We start from the raw sequence: 21,013 nt of genomic DNA, 5'->3' as shown, positions 1-21,013 counted from the left end.
GCAGGCTCAGTAGTTGTGGTGCATGGGCTTAGACACTCCACGGCATGTGGGATCTCCCCAGACCAGGGCTCGAACCCGTGTTCCCTGCACTGGCAGGCGGATTCCTAACCAGTGAAGTCCCCAAAGGTCACCTCTTAACACAGACACCAGGGAGGTACAGAACTGCCGGCAAGTGCCACCAAATCCTCACACACTAGGACGTTCCTTTTCTACAAACCATTACAGGAGACAGAAAGAGACAGAGAACACACAAACCAAAAAAGAGATTAGACCAATGTAATTTACTACACTAACAGATTAAAGGGGAAAAATCTTTTGATTATCTTAAAAGCTTTCAATAAAATGCAACACGCTTTCCTCCCAAAAAGCTTTAATAAGCTGGAAACTTCCTCACTGACAAATGGTGTCTCGCAGAAATCTATGGCAAACACATCACTCTTGATGGTAAAGAGTCCTGGTGGGAATTCCCTGGAGGTCCAGCGATTAAGGACTCTGTGTGCTTCCACTGCAGGGGGCACGGATTCGCTCCCTGATCAGGAATTAATATCCCGTATGCCGCACTGTGGCCACAAAAGAAAAAAAAAAGTCCTGGTGAAGAACAGACACTAGCTTCCGTGCGCGGACTTCCACGCTCTCCTGGCGCCCCCATCTAGCAAGAAGCCTGGAGCGGGCAGGAGGGAACCAAGCAGCGGACGGCAAGAAGGGCTACGAAGAAAGCCGGTGAGAACCGCCGGTAGAACCATTAGAACGGGGTTCGGCAAGGTGGCCGTGTACAAACTCCACACAGCAAAATAAACAGCACGCCTGGACCCCAGCATTCTAAGAGGGACAGAGAGTCCGCGCTGTAGCTGGGAGGAACATTTTTGCCAGTAAAAACCCCTACATGCACTGAGCGTTCACCATGCGCCTCTCCAGCTGGTGACGGGCACTCACACATCCGAGGTCAGGCCCCCAGGAGCGGGTGGGGCTGTGAGCGCCTCCACATCCTCGGTGAGACAACCTGCCAGTGACAGAGCTGGAGTTCCAGCCTGCTCGGTGTGCCACGGGGGCTGATGCTCCTAACCACAGCGCTGACTCCACAAAGGAAAGACTAGCCCTCGGGACAGGGAACCAAAGGGCGGCAGAAGACAGCCAGGACTGGGGTCCCCGAACACTGAATCGGCAGGAGGACGCGAGAACCACGGCCAGTGCATCCCAGGAAGACCCCGGAGAGAGCACCTCTGCTCAGGGGCACCAAGAGAAGAGCCCCGGGCAGGGGGAGCTGGCCCAGGGAAGGGAAAGAATTTCTAGAAAGCCTGGGGCCAGGGAGGAGCTGGATGAGGCCAGACTGGAGAGCCCTGGAAGGCGGCAGAGCTTTTTCCGTGACACCCAGCGTCCCTCCTGGTGGGCTAGCCCACACAGGTGGGAGGACCAGAAAGCAGTGACCTGGGGCTCAGACATAAGAGGTGACCCTTCCTCACAGGGGGAGAGAACAGACAGCAAAGATGACAAGTGTTTCACAACCAGAGGTCAGAACTTGGCACCATGGAAAGACTCTAGAGACCCCACGACACGGTGGCCGTGTTCCTGGCGGGTCAGGAGCCGGTCAGGATCTCTGAGCGCCAGAAACCAGCTGCTGGCCTGCTCTGGTCCAGGAGAGGGCTGCTCAGTCCAGAGCTGCTTTCACGTCACGAGGAAATGAACACACCTGCGATTGTGCAGCCGACCCAAATACGACCCTTAGCGACCAATCAGGCCCTGAAACCAACAGCCCAGCCGATGCGGGATCCAGTGGACAGCCACCGGTGCGAGAAGAACAGCTGTCCTATTTATGTGCACCAACGCACATGTGTGCGCGTGCAGCAACCTGAAAGTGCTCTGTGATGGGGAGGGCTCCAGGCTGCCGGCTGAGATGTGTGGATATCAGAGGTGGGACTCCCCCGATGTCTTTGAAAAAGCCCCCACTCAAAGGTAAACAGTGAAACAAAGGAAAAAACAAGCGTCAAAACACACAGGACCTGGAGGTCTTGGTGAGGCTGGCAGGTTGGGGACCCAAAGAACAAGCAGTCCCGCACCTGGAGATGCCCACGAGCCCAATGGGCGCAGGAAATCCAAGCAGATAGGGTGGGAGACGTGGGAGAGTTGGAGGAAGGGGCACGCAGTGAGCAGAGGGGCAGGGGCAGGGCAGACGCAGAGCCAAGGGGCTCCAAGAGAAGTGAGGAACGGTCCCCAGCATCCTATAGCAAAGGCGGCGTCCCCACCCCTCCCTGAAGCAGCCTGCACAGACAGGCATACGGCCTGCCAACAGACGGGGTCCTTCCATCACCAGCCTGGCAAGGCGAGGGGAGGTCACCACCGCATTTGTGGGCAGGTGAATCCACGTGTATGGAGACCCCGCCCCCATACCTGTAAACTGCCTGGTAACCATCCCACACGTGTGTGCCACGGGGCTAGAACTTACTTCATAGTCAGTAATGATGTGACCCCATTGTAAAAGAACCAAATAATTAAAATCAGGATTGGCAAGAGTGGCAATTTTCCCTTTATTATAGAGAAAATCTTCAGTGATTTGCAGCAAACAATTGAAAGTAGGAAAAACATTCATGTTTCACTGCAAATTTCAGAAACGTACGCTTTACTGAAACTGGGAGACCATCTAAAGTGTAAAACGGTGATGTCGGAAATTAAGAACAGGAGCTTCCTTTTTTTTTTTTTTCTTTTTGGCTGCGTGGCATGCAGGGTCTTAGTTCCCCGACCTGGCGTCGAATCCCTGCCCCCTGCAGTGGAAGCTCGGGGTCCCAACCACTGGACCACCAGGGAAGCCCAGGAGCCTCTTTTTAAAGCAGAGATTTGCAAACCACCGAAGAGGACCATCCTGGGCCCCCGTGACCCCTCTGTCCCGCCCCAGGCCACACCTCATCATTAACTCTAGATGCTTCCCTGCAGGCTTTAGCTACTGGAAAAGAACAGAGAAGACATCTGAGGCCCTGGAGTCATTGCTTCGTCCCCGGTCCTTAGCACACAGGTACCGGTGCCCACGTGAGCAAGCACTATGCCTCGTGACCCGGACCAGGGCTTCCCGGCCAGGAGGGCTCACCCTTGGGAGCTGGCAGGTGGTGCCAGCAGCCGGGGGCCCTCAAGTCACCAGGCTGATACGTTAACTGTCACTCACTGCTCAACAATCACTCCAAAGGGTCGCGCACATGGCTACCTGCCTCTGGCTCTACACCAGGGTCCCGGCAAAACGAGGACCCCTTCCCAGAACTCAGGGCAGAGCGAAGCATCTTAGTAGAACGGCGTTCGGCCCTGTCACTTTCTGACCGAATAGAGGGCTCTCCTGAGGCTCAGGCCATCACGCCCTCAAAGATCTCCTGCAAGCAACTGTGCTGAAGGCCGTGGTCAGGGCGGAGCCAGGCTGCCATCTAGTGCGTGTGCGCTTCCAACGAGAGCCGCCACCCCAGAAAACCCGAACCAGCCTCAAACCAAGGAAGGAACGCCAGGGATGCCGCTCCAGAGCCACCACTGGCTGCATCCTCTCCACAACGGGACCCGGGACCAGAGTCGGCCACAGTGGCCTGCGGTGGTGACATTTTGCACAAGACAGACCCACGAGGATGGGCGCAGGGTCAAGGCCAGCTGCTGATGCTACAGGCAAGCAGGAGGTGGCTGGGCCCCAGCCCGTCCCCTAAGCCTCCGGCCCTGCACCAGGTGGCTCAGACCCACCACCTGAGGCCAACCCAGGAGCTCTGCTCTCTGTGAAGCACTCAGGCAGGGGCTTCATTCGGGCCCTAGAAGGCCACGCCCACGCCCCCAGGCTGCACAATGCTTCTCCAACATCACAACTGCTTACAAGTTCCGATTCACTCAAAAACACCCACTCCCTCCTCATTAGGAACAGCTGACCTTCACCGAGCTTGGGGGGTAGGTCTGCGCGCTGTCCCAACCCCAGATGGGTGTCAATGGTGTTGCCCTCACAAGCCCTTCTACGGTGTGTCCCCGAGGACACAGAGACAGGAAGCGGCAGAGGCGGATTCAAACCCAGGCAAGAGCCTGCCTGCTGGTAACCTCCACGCCACATGCCTGCTCCAGCCCCGAGGCTCCTTCACCACTTCCGGGCAGCGCAGCTCAAGGCCTGCTGAGGGATCCCAGGACAACAGCGCCCAGGGACGGGGTCCCAACCCTCCAGGACCCGCCCCCCCCGAGGATGGCCTGGTCCCAAGCAGCTCACAGGGCCTCACAGAGGGCCTTGGGGACCAAGAGGCCCCCTGGAGCTCCAGGCTCAGGTCAGTCCTGGCTGCCCTGGGTGGTCAGGGGTGGAGGCGATCTGGGAGAGGCCCAGCAAAGCCCCAGGAGGCATAACCACGGCCACCAGCAGTGAGGTCTGGGGTGACCACCCCCTCCCCGAACTCAGCAGGGCCCAGTCCTCAACCCATGGGGCCAGGGCCGGCCTCAGCCAATCGCCTCACTGCTCCAGGCCTCTGTGTTGCAGAAGCACGTCTGTCCCTCCTCCGCACGGTGTGGGAGGAGATGAGAAATACCTTGAGAGACCTCCCTGGTGGTCCAGCAGTTAAGACTTCGCGTTCCCAATGCAGGGGGCCCAGGTTTGATCCCTGGTCAGGGAACTAGATCCCGCCTGCCGCAACTAAAAAGACCCCGCATGCCGCAACAAAGATCCCGCGTACCACAACTAAGACCCGGTGCAGCCAAATAAATAAATAAATATTTTAAAAAAGCAAAGAAATACCTCGAAAACCCTTTCCAGAAGAGCAAGCCTCAAGGCAGAGGTTGAGTATCAAGCTCACACCCAAAATGCCCAGCCTGTGGACAAGGCACATGGACCGCAGAGCACAGAGCTGGAACAGCGCCGTCCCTGCACCTGTATCTTAAATGTAGCAATCCTCCTGCGTCAATCACAGGCCCACGCAGTCTACGCTCCTATCATGAGACTCTCTCTTCCTGATGCCCCTGCTTTGCACGTGAGGATAAATAACTCACCCAGGGATGCACGGCCAGCAAAGCCAGGCCAGCCCTTAGCCCCTGGGCTGCACTGACCGGTGCCCAGCACAGGGGCCACGCCCAGAGCAGAGGAAGAACGGTCAGGGACGTGGATGCCCGGCATGTCCTCTAACGGGCCCGGCCTCGTGGCTCCTGAGGGTCCCTCATCCCCGAGGTTGGAAAGGTCCCTGATCAGGAAGTGGGGGTCCCAGTAAGTCCTGCTCTGCTGCTTCTTCCTTCCCCATGGTGGGGCTCAGTGCGTGCTTCCTGCCTTGCCTGGGCCACGCCGCAGCTGGCGCACCCTGGTCCCTGGTGCCCCTGGGGCTTACGGGGATAAAGAGGCCCGCCGCCCTCCCACACAGAGCACAAAGCTCAGCCCCAAAGGAAGGGATCAGAAACGGCAATTATGGAGCAAACTCTCCGTAAGCAAACCTTCCACGAGCAAATCTGCAGAGGACGGACATCAGAAAACCTCACGTGGTCATGAAGTCACAGGAGCCGTGACCGGGCGTCTCCTGCTGGATACTCGCAACACCGCCTGTCGCATGTAACACACACTAATGCAGCCAATGCACACGGCTGGGTGTGGGGAATATTGGAAAGGAAGCAAGGATCGTTCACTTTTACACTTAAAGAGAGATCCCGCTACTTCTGGCTCCTCTCCTGCTGATTGCGAGTCACCAGCCGGGGAGACGGGAGGCCATCGTGACACCGTTTCCTCCCAGCCTGGCTGGTCCTGCCCCGCAGCTGCCCACACCCCGACCCAAGATGTCATGGGGAAATCACACGGAATGTTCCCCTGTGGGGGCCGCACACCCAGGGCACTTGAGGGGACCCCGACTCACGTTCACGCCGAAGTCTGGGGACGTGGAGCTCCAGATGGCGCCAACGCTCGTGGCCGCCAGCATGGCCTCCACGGCGTGCGCACTGTTGGGTAAATAACCTGTGGGGGGGATACAGGGAGAAAGCTTGGCTCAGTGTGTGAGGATGCCGCGGACTTCCAGAAGCACCTCCCGGAGTCACGGTGGGAGTGGGGAGAGGGGCTGGCTGTGAGCGGCTCACAGAGCAGGGCCAGGCCCAACCCAACCACCTTGACATCTCCTGCTCGGATGACCCAATCACTGCTGTCAGCCTGACCGCTTCCCATCATCACCCCCTCCGACGCATTCTGATCAGGGGTCCCTGCACGATCCTGGCCTCTTTGTCGCTCCGCTCCGCCTCCCACTGTGGGCTCGGTCACAACAGCCTCCCTTCAGTTCTAAGCTCCCGCTGCCTCAGGGCCTTTGCACAAGCTGCCTGCGTTGCCTGGACACTTCCACCCACACCAGCCCCCCCTACTCATCCTTCAGCTCCGAAGGCAAATGGAACTCCCTCAGGGAAGCCTCCTCCAAGGCCACCCTAAGAACTCAGGTCCCCTGGCCAGTCGCCCACAAAGCACATCGTATTTCTCCCTCACCAGATCTAGCATAATAATCATCTAAGTACAATCATCATAACTGGCAACTTCATATCTGGTTCTCCCGTGAGGGCAGGGACGTTGCCTGTCTCGCTCCCTGCTTTACCTAATGCCTTTTGGTACGCCCTGCAGATCAAGGTCCGCAGATATTAGTCTACTGGCCGGCTGGTGGGAGGATGCTTGGATGGAGGGAGGGAAGGAGAGGCTGCAGGGGAATGAAGACTGAGCAGACCAGTCAAGACACATACAGTCCTGCAAGGGACTCAGCCCTCCATCTAGTAGGAAGCTGAGTTTTGTTTTGTTTTGTTTTTGGCCGCACCACGTGGCCTGCGACCAGGGATCGAACCTGGGCCCCCTGCAGTGGAAGCATGGAGCCTTCACCACTGGACCCCCAGGGAAGTCCTCTGGGCTTTTATGATAATAGAGGCAGAGACTCTTTATGGACGAAAAGACTGAGATCAATTAAACAGACCGTCCTAAATGCTCCAGAGGAAAAAGGATTTGTGCACAAGGCACCAGGGAGCAGGTCCAGGGCCTGCCCTGAACACGGCTCCCTCCCTGGGTGACACGAAAGCCCTCTGGGCTCCAGCACCCCGTGGTGCCCTGAACAGCTCTCCCGCTGCCCCTCCTCCCATGGCTCTGGACTGCCTACTTGACCACAGCGGTGGGTACTTCGTTTCTTCGGGTTCACTGCATCGCCCCTGCTGGGTGTCCCATGGGGCAGGGGTCGTGCGTTGCTCCCACGGCCCCCGGGCCCCGCCCAGCCCTGGCACACAGCAGGCCCGCTGACGGATGTCAGCTGCCAAGAAGAGACTTGGCCGTGAGCGTACTGAGGTGTCTCCACGGTGCCATCGCCCCAGGCAGGGCGGGACTCACCACCCAGGGAGGCTGGGTGACCTGCTGGCTGTGGGGACTGACACGCAGCCGGGAGACGCCCGCTTCACAGACAAGGAACAGTGCCGTGAGCAGTGAGCAGCTGTAACCGCATCTCTGAAGGCCTCCAAGCATCCCCCCATTCAATCTCCCTCTGCACTCTTCCCTAGCGCTCTCTTCTGGGAAACACAGTCCCCTGTCCTAGTAACTGTGATCAGGTCAAATTAGAATCCAAGATGTGACACTCAAGAAGGGGGTGTCACCAAGCACCAGCCTGATTCTGAGGAGTGAAGGGCAACGGAGCAGGCGTCCCCCACGTAAGCACGGCCAAGCAGCAGCCCCAGGATGTCCTGTTCTCCATTTCTCCTTCTCAAGAAACGTTTGCTTCAAAGGGAGATTTTTAAAAATGAAAACTGGAGGGAAGAAAAATTACTGGAAGGTAGAAGAACCTTTTGAATTCCTTTTCTAGACAAATTAAATTGGACCACGAAGAACCCAAGATATTGAGGTTTCAACCACAAAAATGCCTGCTCTGACCCAGCACTCTCATGCATTCATCCGATAAACACTCGTTACACACCTACCATGAGCCAGGTACCCAAAGACTGAGATGCAGCAGTGAACAGAAGACAAAGCCCCATCCTCTGGTACAGGAGGACAGACATGCGCACATACGCACACGCACACACACGAATAATCCTGTGATTTCAAGGAGGCAGCAGGCGACAAAGGAAAATAAAGCGGGGTGCAGAAAGAGTGGTGATGGATTTTTCCACAGGACAGCACGGACAGCTTCTGAGCAGAGACCTCAATGAACCAGGGTAAACCCTTGGATCTGCAGAACACTCCATCCAGGGCCGAGACAGGCGATCAGTGGCACATCCCTTACCCATCCTTTACTATTCATTCCTCTCCAGTCAGGTAACACAGTGAGCGGTCGCTCCATGCCCAGCTCCATCATCTGAGAAGGACACGTGGGGTCTGGCCCCTTCACATGGTTTACACAGGGTAAGGCTGCCCTCTTTGCAAACACACGCCGAGCGCCCACTTGCAGTGAGTCCCACGGGAGAGGCACGGTCACGCCAACATGCCGGTGGCTTCTCCTGCTGACGGCCCGGCCTGCAGCCCTGGTCCCATGGCCCCCGGAGGTGGGGAGGGCAGCCCAGCAGCCAGACCCCCAGGCCTCACGGGTTTTAGAGCCAAACAAAGGAGACTGATGCTCAAATAATCACAAAACCAAACAGGTAACTACCAATGACGCATCCTTTGAAGAATGAAAACGAGATGCCGACAGAGGGTCCAACAGGAGGGCCTGGCTCAGGGGCAACCAGGGGGCTTCCCTGAGTGAGGCCATCTGGGGACAGAGCTGGGGGCAGGCGGGGAGGAGGCCGGCTTCCCAACAAAGGCTCTGCCGGACCCTCTTAGGAGGACAGGGGCCGGGAGGGGAGTGCAGAGGCAGGAAGGAAGCAAGCGCACGGGGCCGCCGACCCGGCTGCAGGTTCTCATCCCCACCCTGGAGGCAGCGGGGGTCAGCGAGCCTCCGAGCAGGGGACGGACACCATCGATGCCACTGGGGTTGGTGCCACGAGTGAAGTCGTGTGGCCAGAGGACAGAGAAGCCCTCTTCTTTGGTTTAAGAATAAGATCTGATGCCTGATCCCGGAAGGAGCAATTTAAACTCTGACCCCATAAAAAAAAATAAAAATAAAAAATAAACTCTGACCCCAGCACTGCAGCAAAAAGCACACAGAACCCAGGCCAGACCCAGACTGGGAACCGCCTCTGGACACATGCGTCATTGTCACCAGCCCCTCCCGGGGTGCGTGTGGATGGGCAGGGCCGAGAAAGCCCACCTAACTTCTCTGCCCACGGGAGACTCTACATAACAAGCCCCTCAGCCTCTCTGCTGCCCTGTCTAAAGATGCAGAAACTCGAGGTCCAGGGAGGAGAAAGTCATCCAAACCCACAGGCCCAAAGGCAGCGCCAGGCACCGAGGGAAGGTCTCCTGACTCCAGGGAGTGGATGCTGCTAAACAAGTTCTCACCAGGAAGAACTAAGTGGAAGAAGCGCACTGAGTGAGGAGGCCCAGGTGGGGATCCCAAGGAACAGTGTGGCCTAGGGCCACCAGCCGGGCACCAGGAACCTCGGGCCCAGGCGCACGCTGCTGTATCAGATACACGCGGCACCCATCAACCCATCAAATACACGCGGCACCAAATAATTACAACCCATCGTCCAACGGACGTGTGATGAAGTGTCCTGGCTATCAAATTTCATGCCTCTCTAACTCTCAGGGAACTTCCTGGCGGCTGAGTGGTTAGGACTCTGCGCTTTCACTGCCGAGGACCCAAGTTCAGTCCCTGGTCGGGGAACGGAGATCCCACAGGTGGCTCGGCCAAAAAAAAGTGACTGTCTATTTATTACCTCCAGAGGCTGAGTATATCCACACACTTTCAGTTAACGACCTTATGAACTGAAATTGTCTATACTGTTTAAATCAACACCCGTTTTTTTTAATAAAGTCCTTTCCAAGTTTAAAAAAAAAAAATGATTAGTTTACTTTTCTCTTCTGGGCCTCAGTTTTTCATCTGGGAAACAAGCAGGCTGGTGGCACCTGCCCCTGGCGTCTGTGGGTCAGAGGAAACCAGTCTAGTGAGTCTCTCCACTGACAAAACTCCCTCTGCTGGGTTTTGGGGGTTAGGAATCAGTCTACAATCATGTCAGCACAGATGGCGAAAATCACAGAATGGAAACCAGCCCTCAGGAATTCCTCAGGAAAGCATCGAGTTGGAGGTGGGCAGACCCAGAAAATGCAGCAGCTTTTCCCGACCCTGGAAGGGGTCCTGGCTTTGTCATCAAGGACCTGATGAGCTTTCTGGTTTGTGTTTAGTTTAAGGACCACATTTCATTAAAAAAAATAATAATTCATTAAAAAAATTATTATTAATAATAATGTAGACGTCTGTGAGCACTGGCTCAGGAGGACGTGCCCACATGGAGGCCGGGAGCCGGGGACCCTCACAGCCCAGCTCACTCTGGCTGGGCCGCACTTGCAACGATCGTCCCTCTTCGTCTGGTTTGTGCCGCACGTGTGCACACGCGAAGCCGTGTGCATGCAATCTGACCCGACGCCACCTCACTCCTTCCAAGCCACTCCCCTGCCCCCACTGTGACAGGCACCAGAAGTACCCACCGACGACCCGGTCTCCTCTCCTCACGCCCATCTTCCTCATCGCCGCGGCGTACAAAGCCACCTGTCGCCGCAGCTCTTCAAAACTCACCTTCACGATCTCCTCCCTGCCTTCCCCTGGGAAGAGAAAAAGGACAGGTCATCCTCGGACCATCCTAAAAACAGAGGTTCTGAGTCACAGACACGGATGAAAACTCACACCTCTTCAAACACAGGTTAGACATACGCGCCCAGGAGACGCTACACAGGTGCAGGGAATGCAAACCAGATGCAGGTTTAATCGACGTTCCGGAAAAGAAACGCTTGGGAAAGGGCATCCTTGAGATGCACGCCCAGAATTTGCCATTTAAAGATTCTTTTTTTACTACTGGGAATGTTTTTATGAAGTGAAGAATCCTTTGATTTGGTTGTGGTTTTTTTACCATAATTTTCCAAGGGCTGGGGGAGGAGATGGGGAAATCAGGGTTTAGCGGGTACAGAGCTTCAGTGAAAAGGTTCCAGGGATCTACTGCACAACAATGTGAAGTACTTAACACCACTGAATTGTACACTTAGAAGTGGTTAAGATGGTAAAGTTAGTGTTTTGTGTTTTTCACCACACACACACAAAAAAAGGTGCCGAGCTATTGTTTGGAATCATATACTGCAGGTTCTGAGTGCTTCGGAGCCTCTCTGAACACGTGGCCCCGTCACGCTAAGAGAGGAAAATCCGCGTAGCTGTCGGGACTCACGTGCCACGTAAAGGGCCACTCCGTCATTTTCCCTGTGCTGCAGGAGGTTTTCCGCGTAGTTGAGGCGACTACCTTTGAACCACTCGGGGACGTCCGCAATCCCTTTGGACGTGTCCACGACCTACAGAGGACAACAGCAAACCAAGACACACACGTGCGTGAGAGCAACATCAGATGCAGAGAAGGCATTCCGCGTCACGGGAGGCCAGCTAACTCGCCAGCCCAAGGCATCACTAGATCGCTGTACAGACTGAACGCTGACCTGGCCCAAAGGCTTGAAACTGAGAACAGAAATGAATGCGATGTTGTGTACCTGACAGTTGCTGAGAGTAGATCTCAAGCATTCTCACCACAAAAAAAAAAAAAAAGAAAAAGGTAACTGTGTGAGGTGACGGATGTGTCAGTCAACTTGGTACTCATTCCGCAAGGCATATGTATATCAAATCATTCACGTGTACACTTGAAATAGATACAATTATATGTATCAGGACTTCCCTGGTGGTGCAGTGGTTAAGACTCCGTGCTCCCTATGCAGGGGCCTCGGGTTCAATCTCAGGGAACTGGATCCCACACGCATGCCGCAACTAAGAGTTCGCATGCCGCATCCAAGGAGCATGCCTGCCGTTACTAAGACCCAGCGCAACCAAATAAAAAAAACAAATTAGATGTATCAATTATTCCTCACTAAAGTTAAAAAAAATTAATGCCAAGGGAAAACTCCGCCCCACTAGTTTAGTCTGTTAATTATTAAGCACCTACTTTATGAGTGATGCTGATGACAAAAGGACAGACGGACAGACACGGCAGCTACCACATGTTCCAGGGCTGACCAGAGCATGGAAACCAGGAGATCAAAGTACACGGCCCACCGGACACCCTGTCACAGTTTTTAGGAAGTTGGATCCGTGCCTCATCCATCAGGGCTGGAACCTTGGTTTCTTCTTCAGGTGAACCTTTCAGAATGGCTCACCCCATAATCAAACCAAACATACAACAGACTTCTTATTCCCTGGATATTTATTGAGGGAATAAAAAAAAAATCTCTAAAATCCAGGTAAATAACAAAACTACTGATAGTTTAAAAAACAATTACAGGGGGCTTCCCTGGTGATGCAGTGGTTGAGAATCCGTCTGCCAATGCAGAGGACACGGGTTCGAGCCCTGGTCCGGGAAGATCCCACATGCCGCGGAGCAACTAAGCCTGTTGCACCGCAACTACTGAGCCTGAGCTCTGGAGCCCGTGAGCCACAACTACTGAGCTCGCGTGCCACAACTACTGAAGCCCACATGCCTAGAGCCCGTGCTCTGCAACAAGAGAAGCCATGAGAAGCCCGCGCACCGCAACAAAGAGTAGTTCCCACTCGCTGCAACTAGAGAAAGCCTGCGCACAGCAATGAAGACCCAACGCAGCCAAAAATAAATAAATAAATAAATTTTAAAAAGAGAAAACAATTACAGTATGGGGACTTCCCTGGTGGTCCAGTGGTTGAGACTCCACACTTCCACGGCGGGGGGCCCAGGTTCCATCCCTGGTTGGGGAACTAAGATCCCGCAGGCCGCACAGTGCGGCCAAAAATAAATAAATAAAACAAATAAATTTTTAAAATGTGAATGTATGGAACATCACTGAACTGTACACTTTAAAATGGATAAAATGGTAAATTTTGTATTATGTGTATTTTACCGCAATTCTAAAAAATTTTAATAAAATACGGCGATGCCCTACTCTTTGGATCACTCAGATTCCCAGGACGAGGCATGGGTCCACACGCATCGGGGGGCCCGGAGCCTGCAGAGTCCCCATGAGCTCCGTGACCCCAACGCAGTTTCCTGCCAACTCTCTAGGGCAATGATTTTTCCCCGCTGATGTGGGGATTTAGAAGAAGATATGATTTAGTCTTCCTCAAAATTAACACTTCGTTTTGGATCAGAACCACGAAAAGATAACGTGTAAGCACAGTCTCTACTTACCTCATCATACGTGCGTGAGAAGACAATTCCACTGAATTTCCAGAACTCTGCCCAGAAGTCCGGATATGACTCAACTGACCAATGATATAAGTCATCATAATTTTCTGAAACAAAAAAGAAAGAAAGAAAAGGCACATAACTCCTACAAATCTTAGGAGGAAAGTCTTGGTTCAGTGATAAGATGGATACACCTGAGGAGTTATGTGTGTCTGAGGGGTTCAAAGGCACCTGATGAGAGAGGGTCTTGGGAGCGCAGGGCATCTTAGTTTCTGTTAAAGCAAACCCACCACCGCTACTCCCCAAATGAATAAAAGTCACGAGGCGGTGATTTTATACCTTAACCAGCATGCCTAAAAACCATGGACTCTGGACCCAGAAGGCCTGGGTTCAAATCCTGGCTTGGCCATTTATTAGCTGTGAGGCCTCAGGCAATCTATGTAAGTGCTTTTTAAGTCACCTTGGTCCTCACGAATTGCAAAGAGCTCCAGCACCAAAAACCCCTCCGGGCTGACACGAGAGACGGCGCAGGGCCTCCCCCTGAAGACCTGGAAAGTCCATCATCACAAAGGGCGCCACCACAGCATCCGGGAGGGCGGAGGATGGAACCAGCCTGCCGACCCGGGGGGGCGAGCAGTCACAGCAGCATCTCAGCACCGCAAGGACCCCAGCGGACGGCGGAGGAGTGGCTGGGCTTTGAGCGGAAACTTTCCCACCGTCCACGACTCAGCCAAGGGATTGACACGATTCTCCAGTCGAGCAGGGGCTCCTGGGGCTTCTGCCCACACGTGTCCCCCGCCGTCCCCCCACCCAGCTCAGAGGCTGCGATCTGGAAGCCTGGGGGACGGACCACCGGCACGTTTAGTTCAGTCTGCGCGATGCTCAGGAACTGGGCTGACGTTAAATTCGGTTTCCAAATAAAGTGCAGGATTTCCGGCTTCTCCTGAGAAGACAGGACGTCTGGCCATGGAAGCTGGCCAACGAGTGTCGCCTCCTGGTATTTACGTCCCTGTGTCGTCCCCTCCCCCCGCTGAGCCCGACTGTTAAGGAAATGACCGAGTGCACCTCGTGAGGCTGGGTCACAAAGTCCTAAGGACACCGCAGCTCCCGCCTTGATCACTTGCTCTGCAGGAAACCAGTGGCCATGTTGTGAGGACACTCAAGCAGTCCTAGGCGGCGTGAAACGGAGGCCTCCCGCCCACGACCAGCACTGACTCACTGCCACGTGAGCCGGCCCCTGGGAAGTGGGCCTCCAGCCCCAGCCCACGGGTGGATGCAGCCACGGGAGACCCAGAGCCAGAACCACCAGCTAAGCCACTCCCAGAAGCCTGGCCCGCGGAAACCGAGAAATACTAAACACCTACCGTCGTTTTACGTCACTAAGTCTTGGGGTGGTTTGCAACGCAGCAGTAGGAAGCTGGTGCCCTGTCACTGCACACGGTGACAGTCAGCTGGAGCAGCTCACAGCTGCCCCACCTGGCCCTTCACACCCACGCGAGAGGCAACCTAACCCGGCGGTGACGAGCACTGAGCCCAGCTCCACGGCTCACAGCCGCGAGATCTCAACCAGGACTCTGAGCTTCCACTTTCTCAGCTGGGAAACGAGATCAAAGCTGCAGCTACTTGGCCAGGTTACTGAGGATTAAGTGAGTTAATCCGTGTAAAGTTCCCGAATGGGGCCTGGCGTGCAGGAAGCGCTCGCTAAATATTAGCTGTTATTAATACCCCTGTCACCTGCCTGGTCTCCGCAGGCATCCGAGTTTGTAAGCCTCGCTTGCCACTTCACCTGCTCCTTCCTCTCCATCTGTGAGAATTCTGACCAGCCTACACCTTCAAGTCTCAGCTCAAGATCCTGCCAGCCCTCTTCAACAGCATCCCGATAGACCCGGAGCTCAGAAGGCGGACAGCACGCATCCCTACACCCGCTGCTCAGCGCTGCTACCTTTGCACGAGCCTTCTCCCCACAAGTACACCTGAGCTGCTGGAGAACAGAGACCAGGCCTTCTGTTTGTTGGCCAGCTCTGTCCCAGATGCTGGCACGCAGAGGCGAGTCACAGTTTGTGGTGTAAAGACACTTGAGGACTTCCCTGGCGGTCCAGTGGTTAAGACTCCACGCTTCCACTGCAGGGGGCACAGGCTCGATCCCCGGTCAGGGAAATAAGATCCCGTATGCTGCTCAGCCAAAAAAGATGCTCACAAATAAATGAACAGGCAAGACAGGCTGAAAGTCCAAATTACATGCACTTGGAGAGCAGAGGAAAGGAGAAAACGGTCAGAGAGAATAATCAGAGAGAAGGCAGCATTTGAGTTGGCTCTTAAAGCAAAGACCAAAACGTCCAGGGCCAGGCCCACGGAAAGGAGAGAAGCAGGGTGGGTTAACCATCAGTCGTGGGAGAGGAGGAAAAGAAAAACACCAAGGTCTAAGCCACCCCCAGACCAAGAGAGGAGCCCCACTCAGCCCAGCTGATGCCGTCACGTGAGCACACAGACCCAGTAGCACGGGCCTTTGGGTTTTCAAAAGAAGTTGCAAATCTTACTTTTCCTATGCGGTCTTTCGGTGTGTGAGCCGCCCAAACTAAGTCTGCAGGCCCAACGTGGCCCGCAGGCTACCAGTCCCAGCCTTGAAGGGCAGAGAGGAGCTGGGCAGGCAGACGGGGAGCTACTGGTGCCTCTGCCAGTGTCTACTCAGCAAACCCCACAGGCCAGATGCGGGTGGGCGCTCGGCCCAATCATCTGTCACCCAGTGATACGGGTCCTCTCATTATGCCCATTTTACAGGTGAGGAAACCAAGGCTCGGGAGATCGGGTGACTTCCTTCTGACCACACAGCTAGTAAGTGGTGGAGCCACTTCAAAATCCCGGCAGTCAGATTACAGCTCAGTCTCCCGCACCTCACAGGACGGCCCTTCTGTGAAATCGTTCTGTAAAGCAGCAGGGGGAACAGCTGGCGGAGGAAAGAGAGACGGAACCACGGCACGGTAACACAGAAGAATGCAGTTCCACTCCTGGCTCTTCTTAGGAATCAAGTCTGTCCCCCAGGGAATTCCCTGGTGGCCCAGTGGTTAGGACTCCGTGCTCTCACTGCCGAGGGCCTGGGTTCAATCCCTGGTCGGGGAACTAAGATGCCACAAGCCGCGCGGCGTGGCAAAAAAAAAAAAAGGTCTATCCCCCAATCCAGCACACATTACCAGCTACTACCTGAAAGAAGGCCTGGTGAGTAATAAGCCACACCTGTCTACAGGGGTTCACTGTCCAGGGGGCAGGAGGGCGGGAGAGGGATGCAGCTGGGCTAGCCAAGGGAAGGGGCTCCGTGGAGGCTATGACACCCACCATGCTGTGGAGGACTTGGAAGCCGCCAGGCGGCAGATTTTGCAAATCCTCAGTCAACAAGGAGCCACTGTAAGCCCTGGAGCCCAGGCGTGACAAAGTCAGGCCTGTGCATCAAGGCTGCTCTGGCAGAGCCCGCACGCAGGCGGCACTGAAGGGCAGAGGGAGGAAAAGCAGGAAGCAGGGAAACCAGCCAGTTCAGGGCAGAGGAAACGAGGGCCCCAGGGGAGATGCTGACGCTGGGCTGGAAAGGGGACGATGTAAGAAGTCAGACGGCCCACACCTCCATTTCTGTGAGGCTCCCTGAGAACTGCGATGCCACCAACAGAAACACAGGGGTCCCTGCAGCCAGCGGAGGGGGCCCGAAGGGGAGGGAAAGGGCCATAATGAGTTGCAAACCCCTGAGGCGGGGAGGGTGAAGAAGGTAGGTAGACCAGCCAGGTGGATGCGGGGGAAAGCGTCTCATCCGGAAAAGGGCCTCCTCGCCCAGGTCCACACCCAGCCAGGTGGCTCCCGAGGCCAGGGCGGCAGCTGGAAGGGGGGCCCTTGACTAGGTCCGGTTCGGGGCTGGGAGTGTAAACACGTGAGGGGACGGAGTTCGGCCCCAATCCCAGAGGCAGACTCCTACCTGACCACCCTTCTCCCCAGTGCCCAGGATCCATGCTGGCCTCTAGCAGGGTCAGCCTGGGGAGGGGATGAGGGGGCAGCACGAGGTACTGTTGGCTGACAAGTGACTCCCCACCAACAGAAGGGAAGAGCTAAAAGCCAGAAAGGCCCTGGGTCGGGGAGGAAGCCCCCAAGGCTCGAGGGCAGGACCCCAGGGAGCACACCTCACAGGTAGGAACGCCTAGCAAGGGACCTCTCAGTCCACAGGGGTTCCAAGACCAGATGGGGAACAGTCTCAGGGAGATGGATGCTGCAGTGAAGAGGGGACCGGCTCCCTGAAAGCAGAGGAGGTGACAACCCGCACAGACAAGGGGGCAAAACCGCACAGTCAGAAGATGTCCCACCCCTGGGGAGGGGCCCCCCCGTCCAGCGGCTCGTCCAACCCCCAGAGGAGGGAGACTGGAAATCAGGAGACCATTCCAACAACTAGAAGGGACCCTGACACCAACGCCCTGGAAAAGGGGGCGCCCGGGACCCCAGGAGGAGGGTCCCTCTGTCAGGTGGTCCCTCGGACCCCCAAGGGGGGGCGCCCGATTTCTGGAAGCTCCTGGCCCCGGGAGGTGGCCGGGGAGCCCCCAGGACGCGCGCCCCGCACTCACCCAGCGCCAGGCCGTAGGCAGCGCCCACGACCGCCCGGAAGCGGTCCATCTGCGTGTTCTTCTTGCTGTCAGGCTCCCACATCACCTGGCACTCCAGGATCTCCTCCCGCCCACCCTGCGGCTCCTTGGACATGGCTGCGACGGGGACGACCGGCGGAAAAGCCGGGGCTGCGCGGTGATGGGGACCGGGCCGCGGGACACGGGGCTGAGCGGAGCGGCCGACGTGGAGCAACTTTAAGAGGAGATGCAGCCCTAACGCGACTCTCAGCAAGCCCCGCCCCCGAAGGTCCCGCCGTTCAGCTGTCCGGCCCCGCCCCGAATGTAACCCTCCGCGGGCGCCGCGCCTCGCAAAGGAGTGCTGCCGCCGCCCGGACTAGAGCCTGAGCCCGCCGACCCGGTGGGGCTGCGCAGGCGCGTTGGGCCCGGGCTCCCCGACCTCACCTGGAGAGCGAAGGGGTTAAAGCAGCGCCGGAAGGCAAGAGCCAGAAGCCGCAGGCTCGTTCATGTGTTCATTCATTCACGATTGATTTATTCTTCCTGCCCTTATTTACCGAGCGCCTGCTGGGTACCGGACACTGTGAGGGCTTTGCAGATACAACACAGAGCGAGGCAAAATTCCTGCCCTCTGTCAACAAGAGATAAGGGGTGGGGGACAGGTGTGGGGAGAAGCGGAGTCAATCAACAAATATTATACATTATATATACGTCATACATAGTATAATATATACAATAAAAAACAGTATACCAAGGAGTATCATAATATATATAATAGAGTAATATGTAGATTATCACTCATATAATAAAAGGTGATAAGTGCTATGAAAAATCAGGGGAGGGTAGAAAACATGGGAAGAGTGTTTCTATTTTAAAAAGGTTGTCAGGGAAAGTCCCATTAAAAAGGGTACTTCTATCAATAACTTGAAGAAGGAGTGAGCTATTCAGTATCTGGGAGAAAAGTTTCCAGGCAGAGGGAACAGCAGGTGCTAGGGTCCTGAGGCAGGAGAGTGTTGGACTTGGTTAGTGAACTAGCAGGGAGGCCAATGTCTTTCCCTAGAGAGACCTAGAGTAGAGAACAAGGTCAATAAAGGAAGAGGTGGAAGCTCAGGTGCGTCCTGGAGACCGTTGAAGACTTTGGTGTTACACCGGGTGACATGAGAGCATTGGAAGGTGGTGAGCAGAAGGACAAGCTCTGACTACAGCTGTCATAGGAATCCCTCCAGCTGCTGTGTTGAGAATAGCCTTCAGGAAGTAAGGACATAAGCAGGGGGGCTGGTTACGATGATGTTGCAAGAGATGATGGTGGCTGTGGAGATGGAGAGAAAAATGGGATGGGATGTATTTTGAAGTTTTATTTACTGTAATCTTACTGCACGCTGGCACTGTGCTAGGGACCTTCCCATACTCCTCGTCGTTCCTTATTCTAGCAGCAACCCAATCAGCTTCCCCCAATAACAGTTTTTTGCAGTGTTGGAGTTTTAGGAAGCCACCCCCTACCTCCACCACTTAATCCTAAATAGTGTCCATCTCCCAGTCACGACAAAGAAACATAGATTCTAACTTAAGACAGGGTGCTTCCAGAATATCCCCCTCCCCTGACCTCCAAGTTCTGGACCAATTCTAGCTCTGTCTGCAAGTCGTCTCCTTTGTGAAAGCATGAGTCCATCTCAACCCAGAAGAAGACTCATCTGCGAGGGATTCATGTATGTATGTTCATCCCTTTAACACTGGAATGCACATTCCACGGGAGTAAAACCCTGTCTAACTGGTCACCACAAGGTCCCCAGAGCCCAATCCATAGTAGGTTTCTTTCTCCCCACCTGCCCTGCCCTAGGACCCTCCCAAACATGCGTGTGCAACTTCTTTCCAACATGGATTACAGCCCAGACGCTTATACGACGACCTTACCATCACATATTATGGGGTGGTGTCCCCTCCTTTTTGACCCCCAAGGAGCTTTTCTGTGCATGTGCAATGTCTCCCTTGCCCCAAGGATCAGAGATGTATGACCTCTTGATCTTTTAACAGGATTTAGTCCCACTCCATCCCTGCCATAAAAATGTCCAATGTCCGCTTATTTACCCTATTTCTCTTACTGGTTTTTATATCGAGGTGCAGATCTCAAAATATAGACAGGAGTCCAGTCATAAATATGTAGTCCTAGAGTCTGTTTATCTCTTGCTTCAGCAAATGTAAACAGGGGGCTGGTGATGAATGTCTGGCCTGGAGCCCATCTTCTTCTCCCCTCAGGAAGTGTGAACAGGAGGCCAGTTGTAAACGTCTAGCCTGGAGCCCGTCTACCTCCTGCCTCAGTGTGATCTCCTGTGGAAGTGCCAAATAAGTACTTTTCCATGATTTCGTTCAGAACCGAAAGCTTTCATGGATATGTTGAATTTGACGTACACTTTGATGAAGGGCAAATACATATAAAAGAAATGAAAGGTGGGTGAATATTTTCTGTGGCATACAGAGGCATGAGTTGAGGCATGGGAAAATGCAAGGCTCATTTGGTTACAAAAAGCATGAGTAGGAGAATGGGATGAAATGTTATCAGTGGTTTTCACATAAAACCTGTTTTTTGATAAATTGGTAAATCTGGCCAATTCTGCTAACCCAGTGATTGCTTATTTGGCACATTGGCATTTGGCAAATTGGTTTTGGATGAATTGGACCACTTCTGGTATCAACTGACATAGACATTTGTTCTTAGTTCAACTGTCATCCCCTCCATTAGGCCCTCCGCAGCCAGCCAACAGTTAGATACACCTTCCTTCCCCTTCCCCAAGCTACAAGTATTTCGCTCTGCTTCCTTCATAGTCTAAGTCTAAATCATTCTGATTATTAATCTCTTTACTTTTTTCTATTCTGTCTTCTCCTACCGCCATGAAATTCCATGAAAGCAGGGTCCCTTCTCCTTGTGGTGGCACATGGCAGGCAGGAAATATGTGTCACGTGAATGCAAATGTCCCCTACAGCTCACTGATCTCTACCACTTGATAAATGGAATATTTATAAATGGAATATTTCCTGCCATATCAATAAACAAAGAATGTCACAGTCACCAAAGATTGCAACCCTCTAACGTGAGCCCGTGAGCCCTGAGGAAACTCAGGATGTGAAAATACAGGATACTGGCCCCAGAGAGCTGAAGTGCATCTCAAAGGAATGATTTACAGTGAGCCCAGACTCTTGCATCTTCCCATACATAGAAAAGCCCTAAATCCCTTAACTTG

At 54.6% G+C, this 21,013-nt stretch overlaps 1 protein-coding gene across 5 annotated transcripts in view; it reads right to left on the bottom strand.

Moving 5' to 3' along the window:
• AACS (acetoacetyl-CoA synthetase) overlaps positions 1-18,068 on the bottom strand; it is a 51,745-nt gene extending 33,677 nt beyond the window's left edge. The window contains exons 1-5 of one of the 5 annotated variants that reach the window (XR_004353156.1): positions 17,784-18,066; positions 13,195-13,298; positions 11,224-11,344; positions 10,496-10,609; positions 5,820-5,917 (exon numbers count right to left, since the gene is read on the bottom strand). Coding sequence is in view for 4 of the 5 variants with exons in the window: in XM_032654421.1 (XP_032510312.1) it covers positions 5,820-5,917; positions 10,496-10,609; positions 11,224-11,344; positions 13,195-13,298; positions 17,784-17,916 (570 nt within the window). In the remaining variant the exon portion in view is untranslated. Of the gene's footprint in view, positions 1-5,819; positions 5,918-10,495; positions 10,610-11,223; positions 11,345-13,194; positions 13,299-17,783 lie in introns of all 5 variants that reach the window. The other 4 variants (XM_032654421.1, XM_032654423.1, XM_032654424.1 and 1 more) reach the window with 4 other exon arrangements.
• Between the last annotated feature and the right edge of the window lie 2,945 nt (positions 18,069-21,013).

Source organism: Phocoena sinus, chromosome 14, assembly GCF_008692025.1.
Source record: "Phocoena sinus isolate mPhoSin1 chromosome 14, mPhoSin1.pri, whole genome shotgun sequence".
NCBI classification, from domain to species: Eukaryota; Metazoa; Chordata; class Mammalia; order Artiodactyla; family Phocoenidae; genus Phocoena; species Phocoena sinus.
Note: the sequence above shows the minus strand (reverse complement) of the source record. Positions and strands in the feature narration are given on the sequence as shown.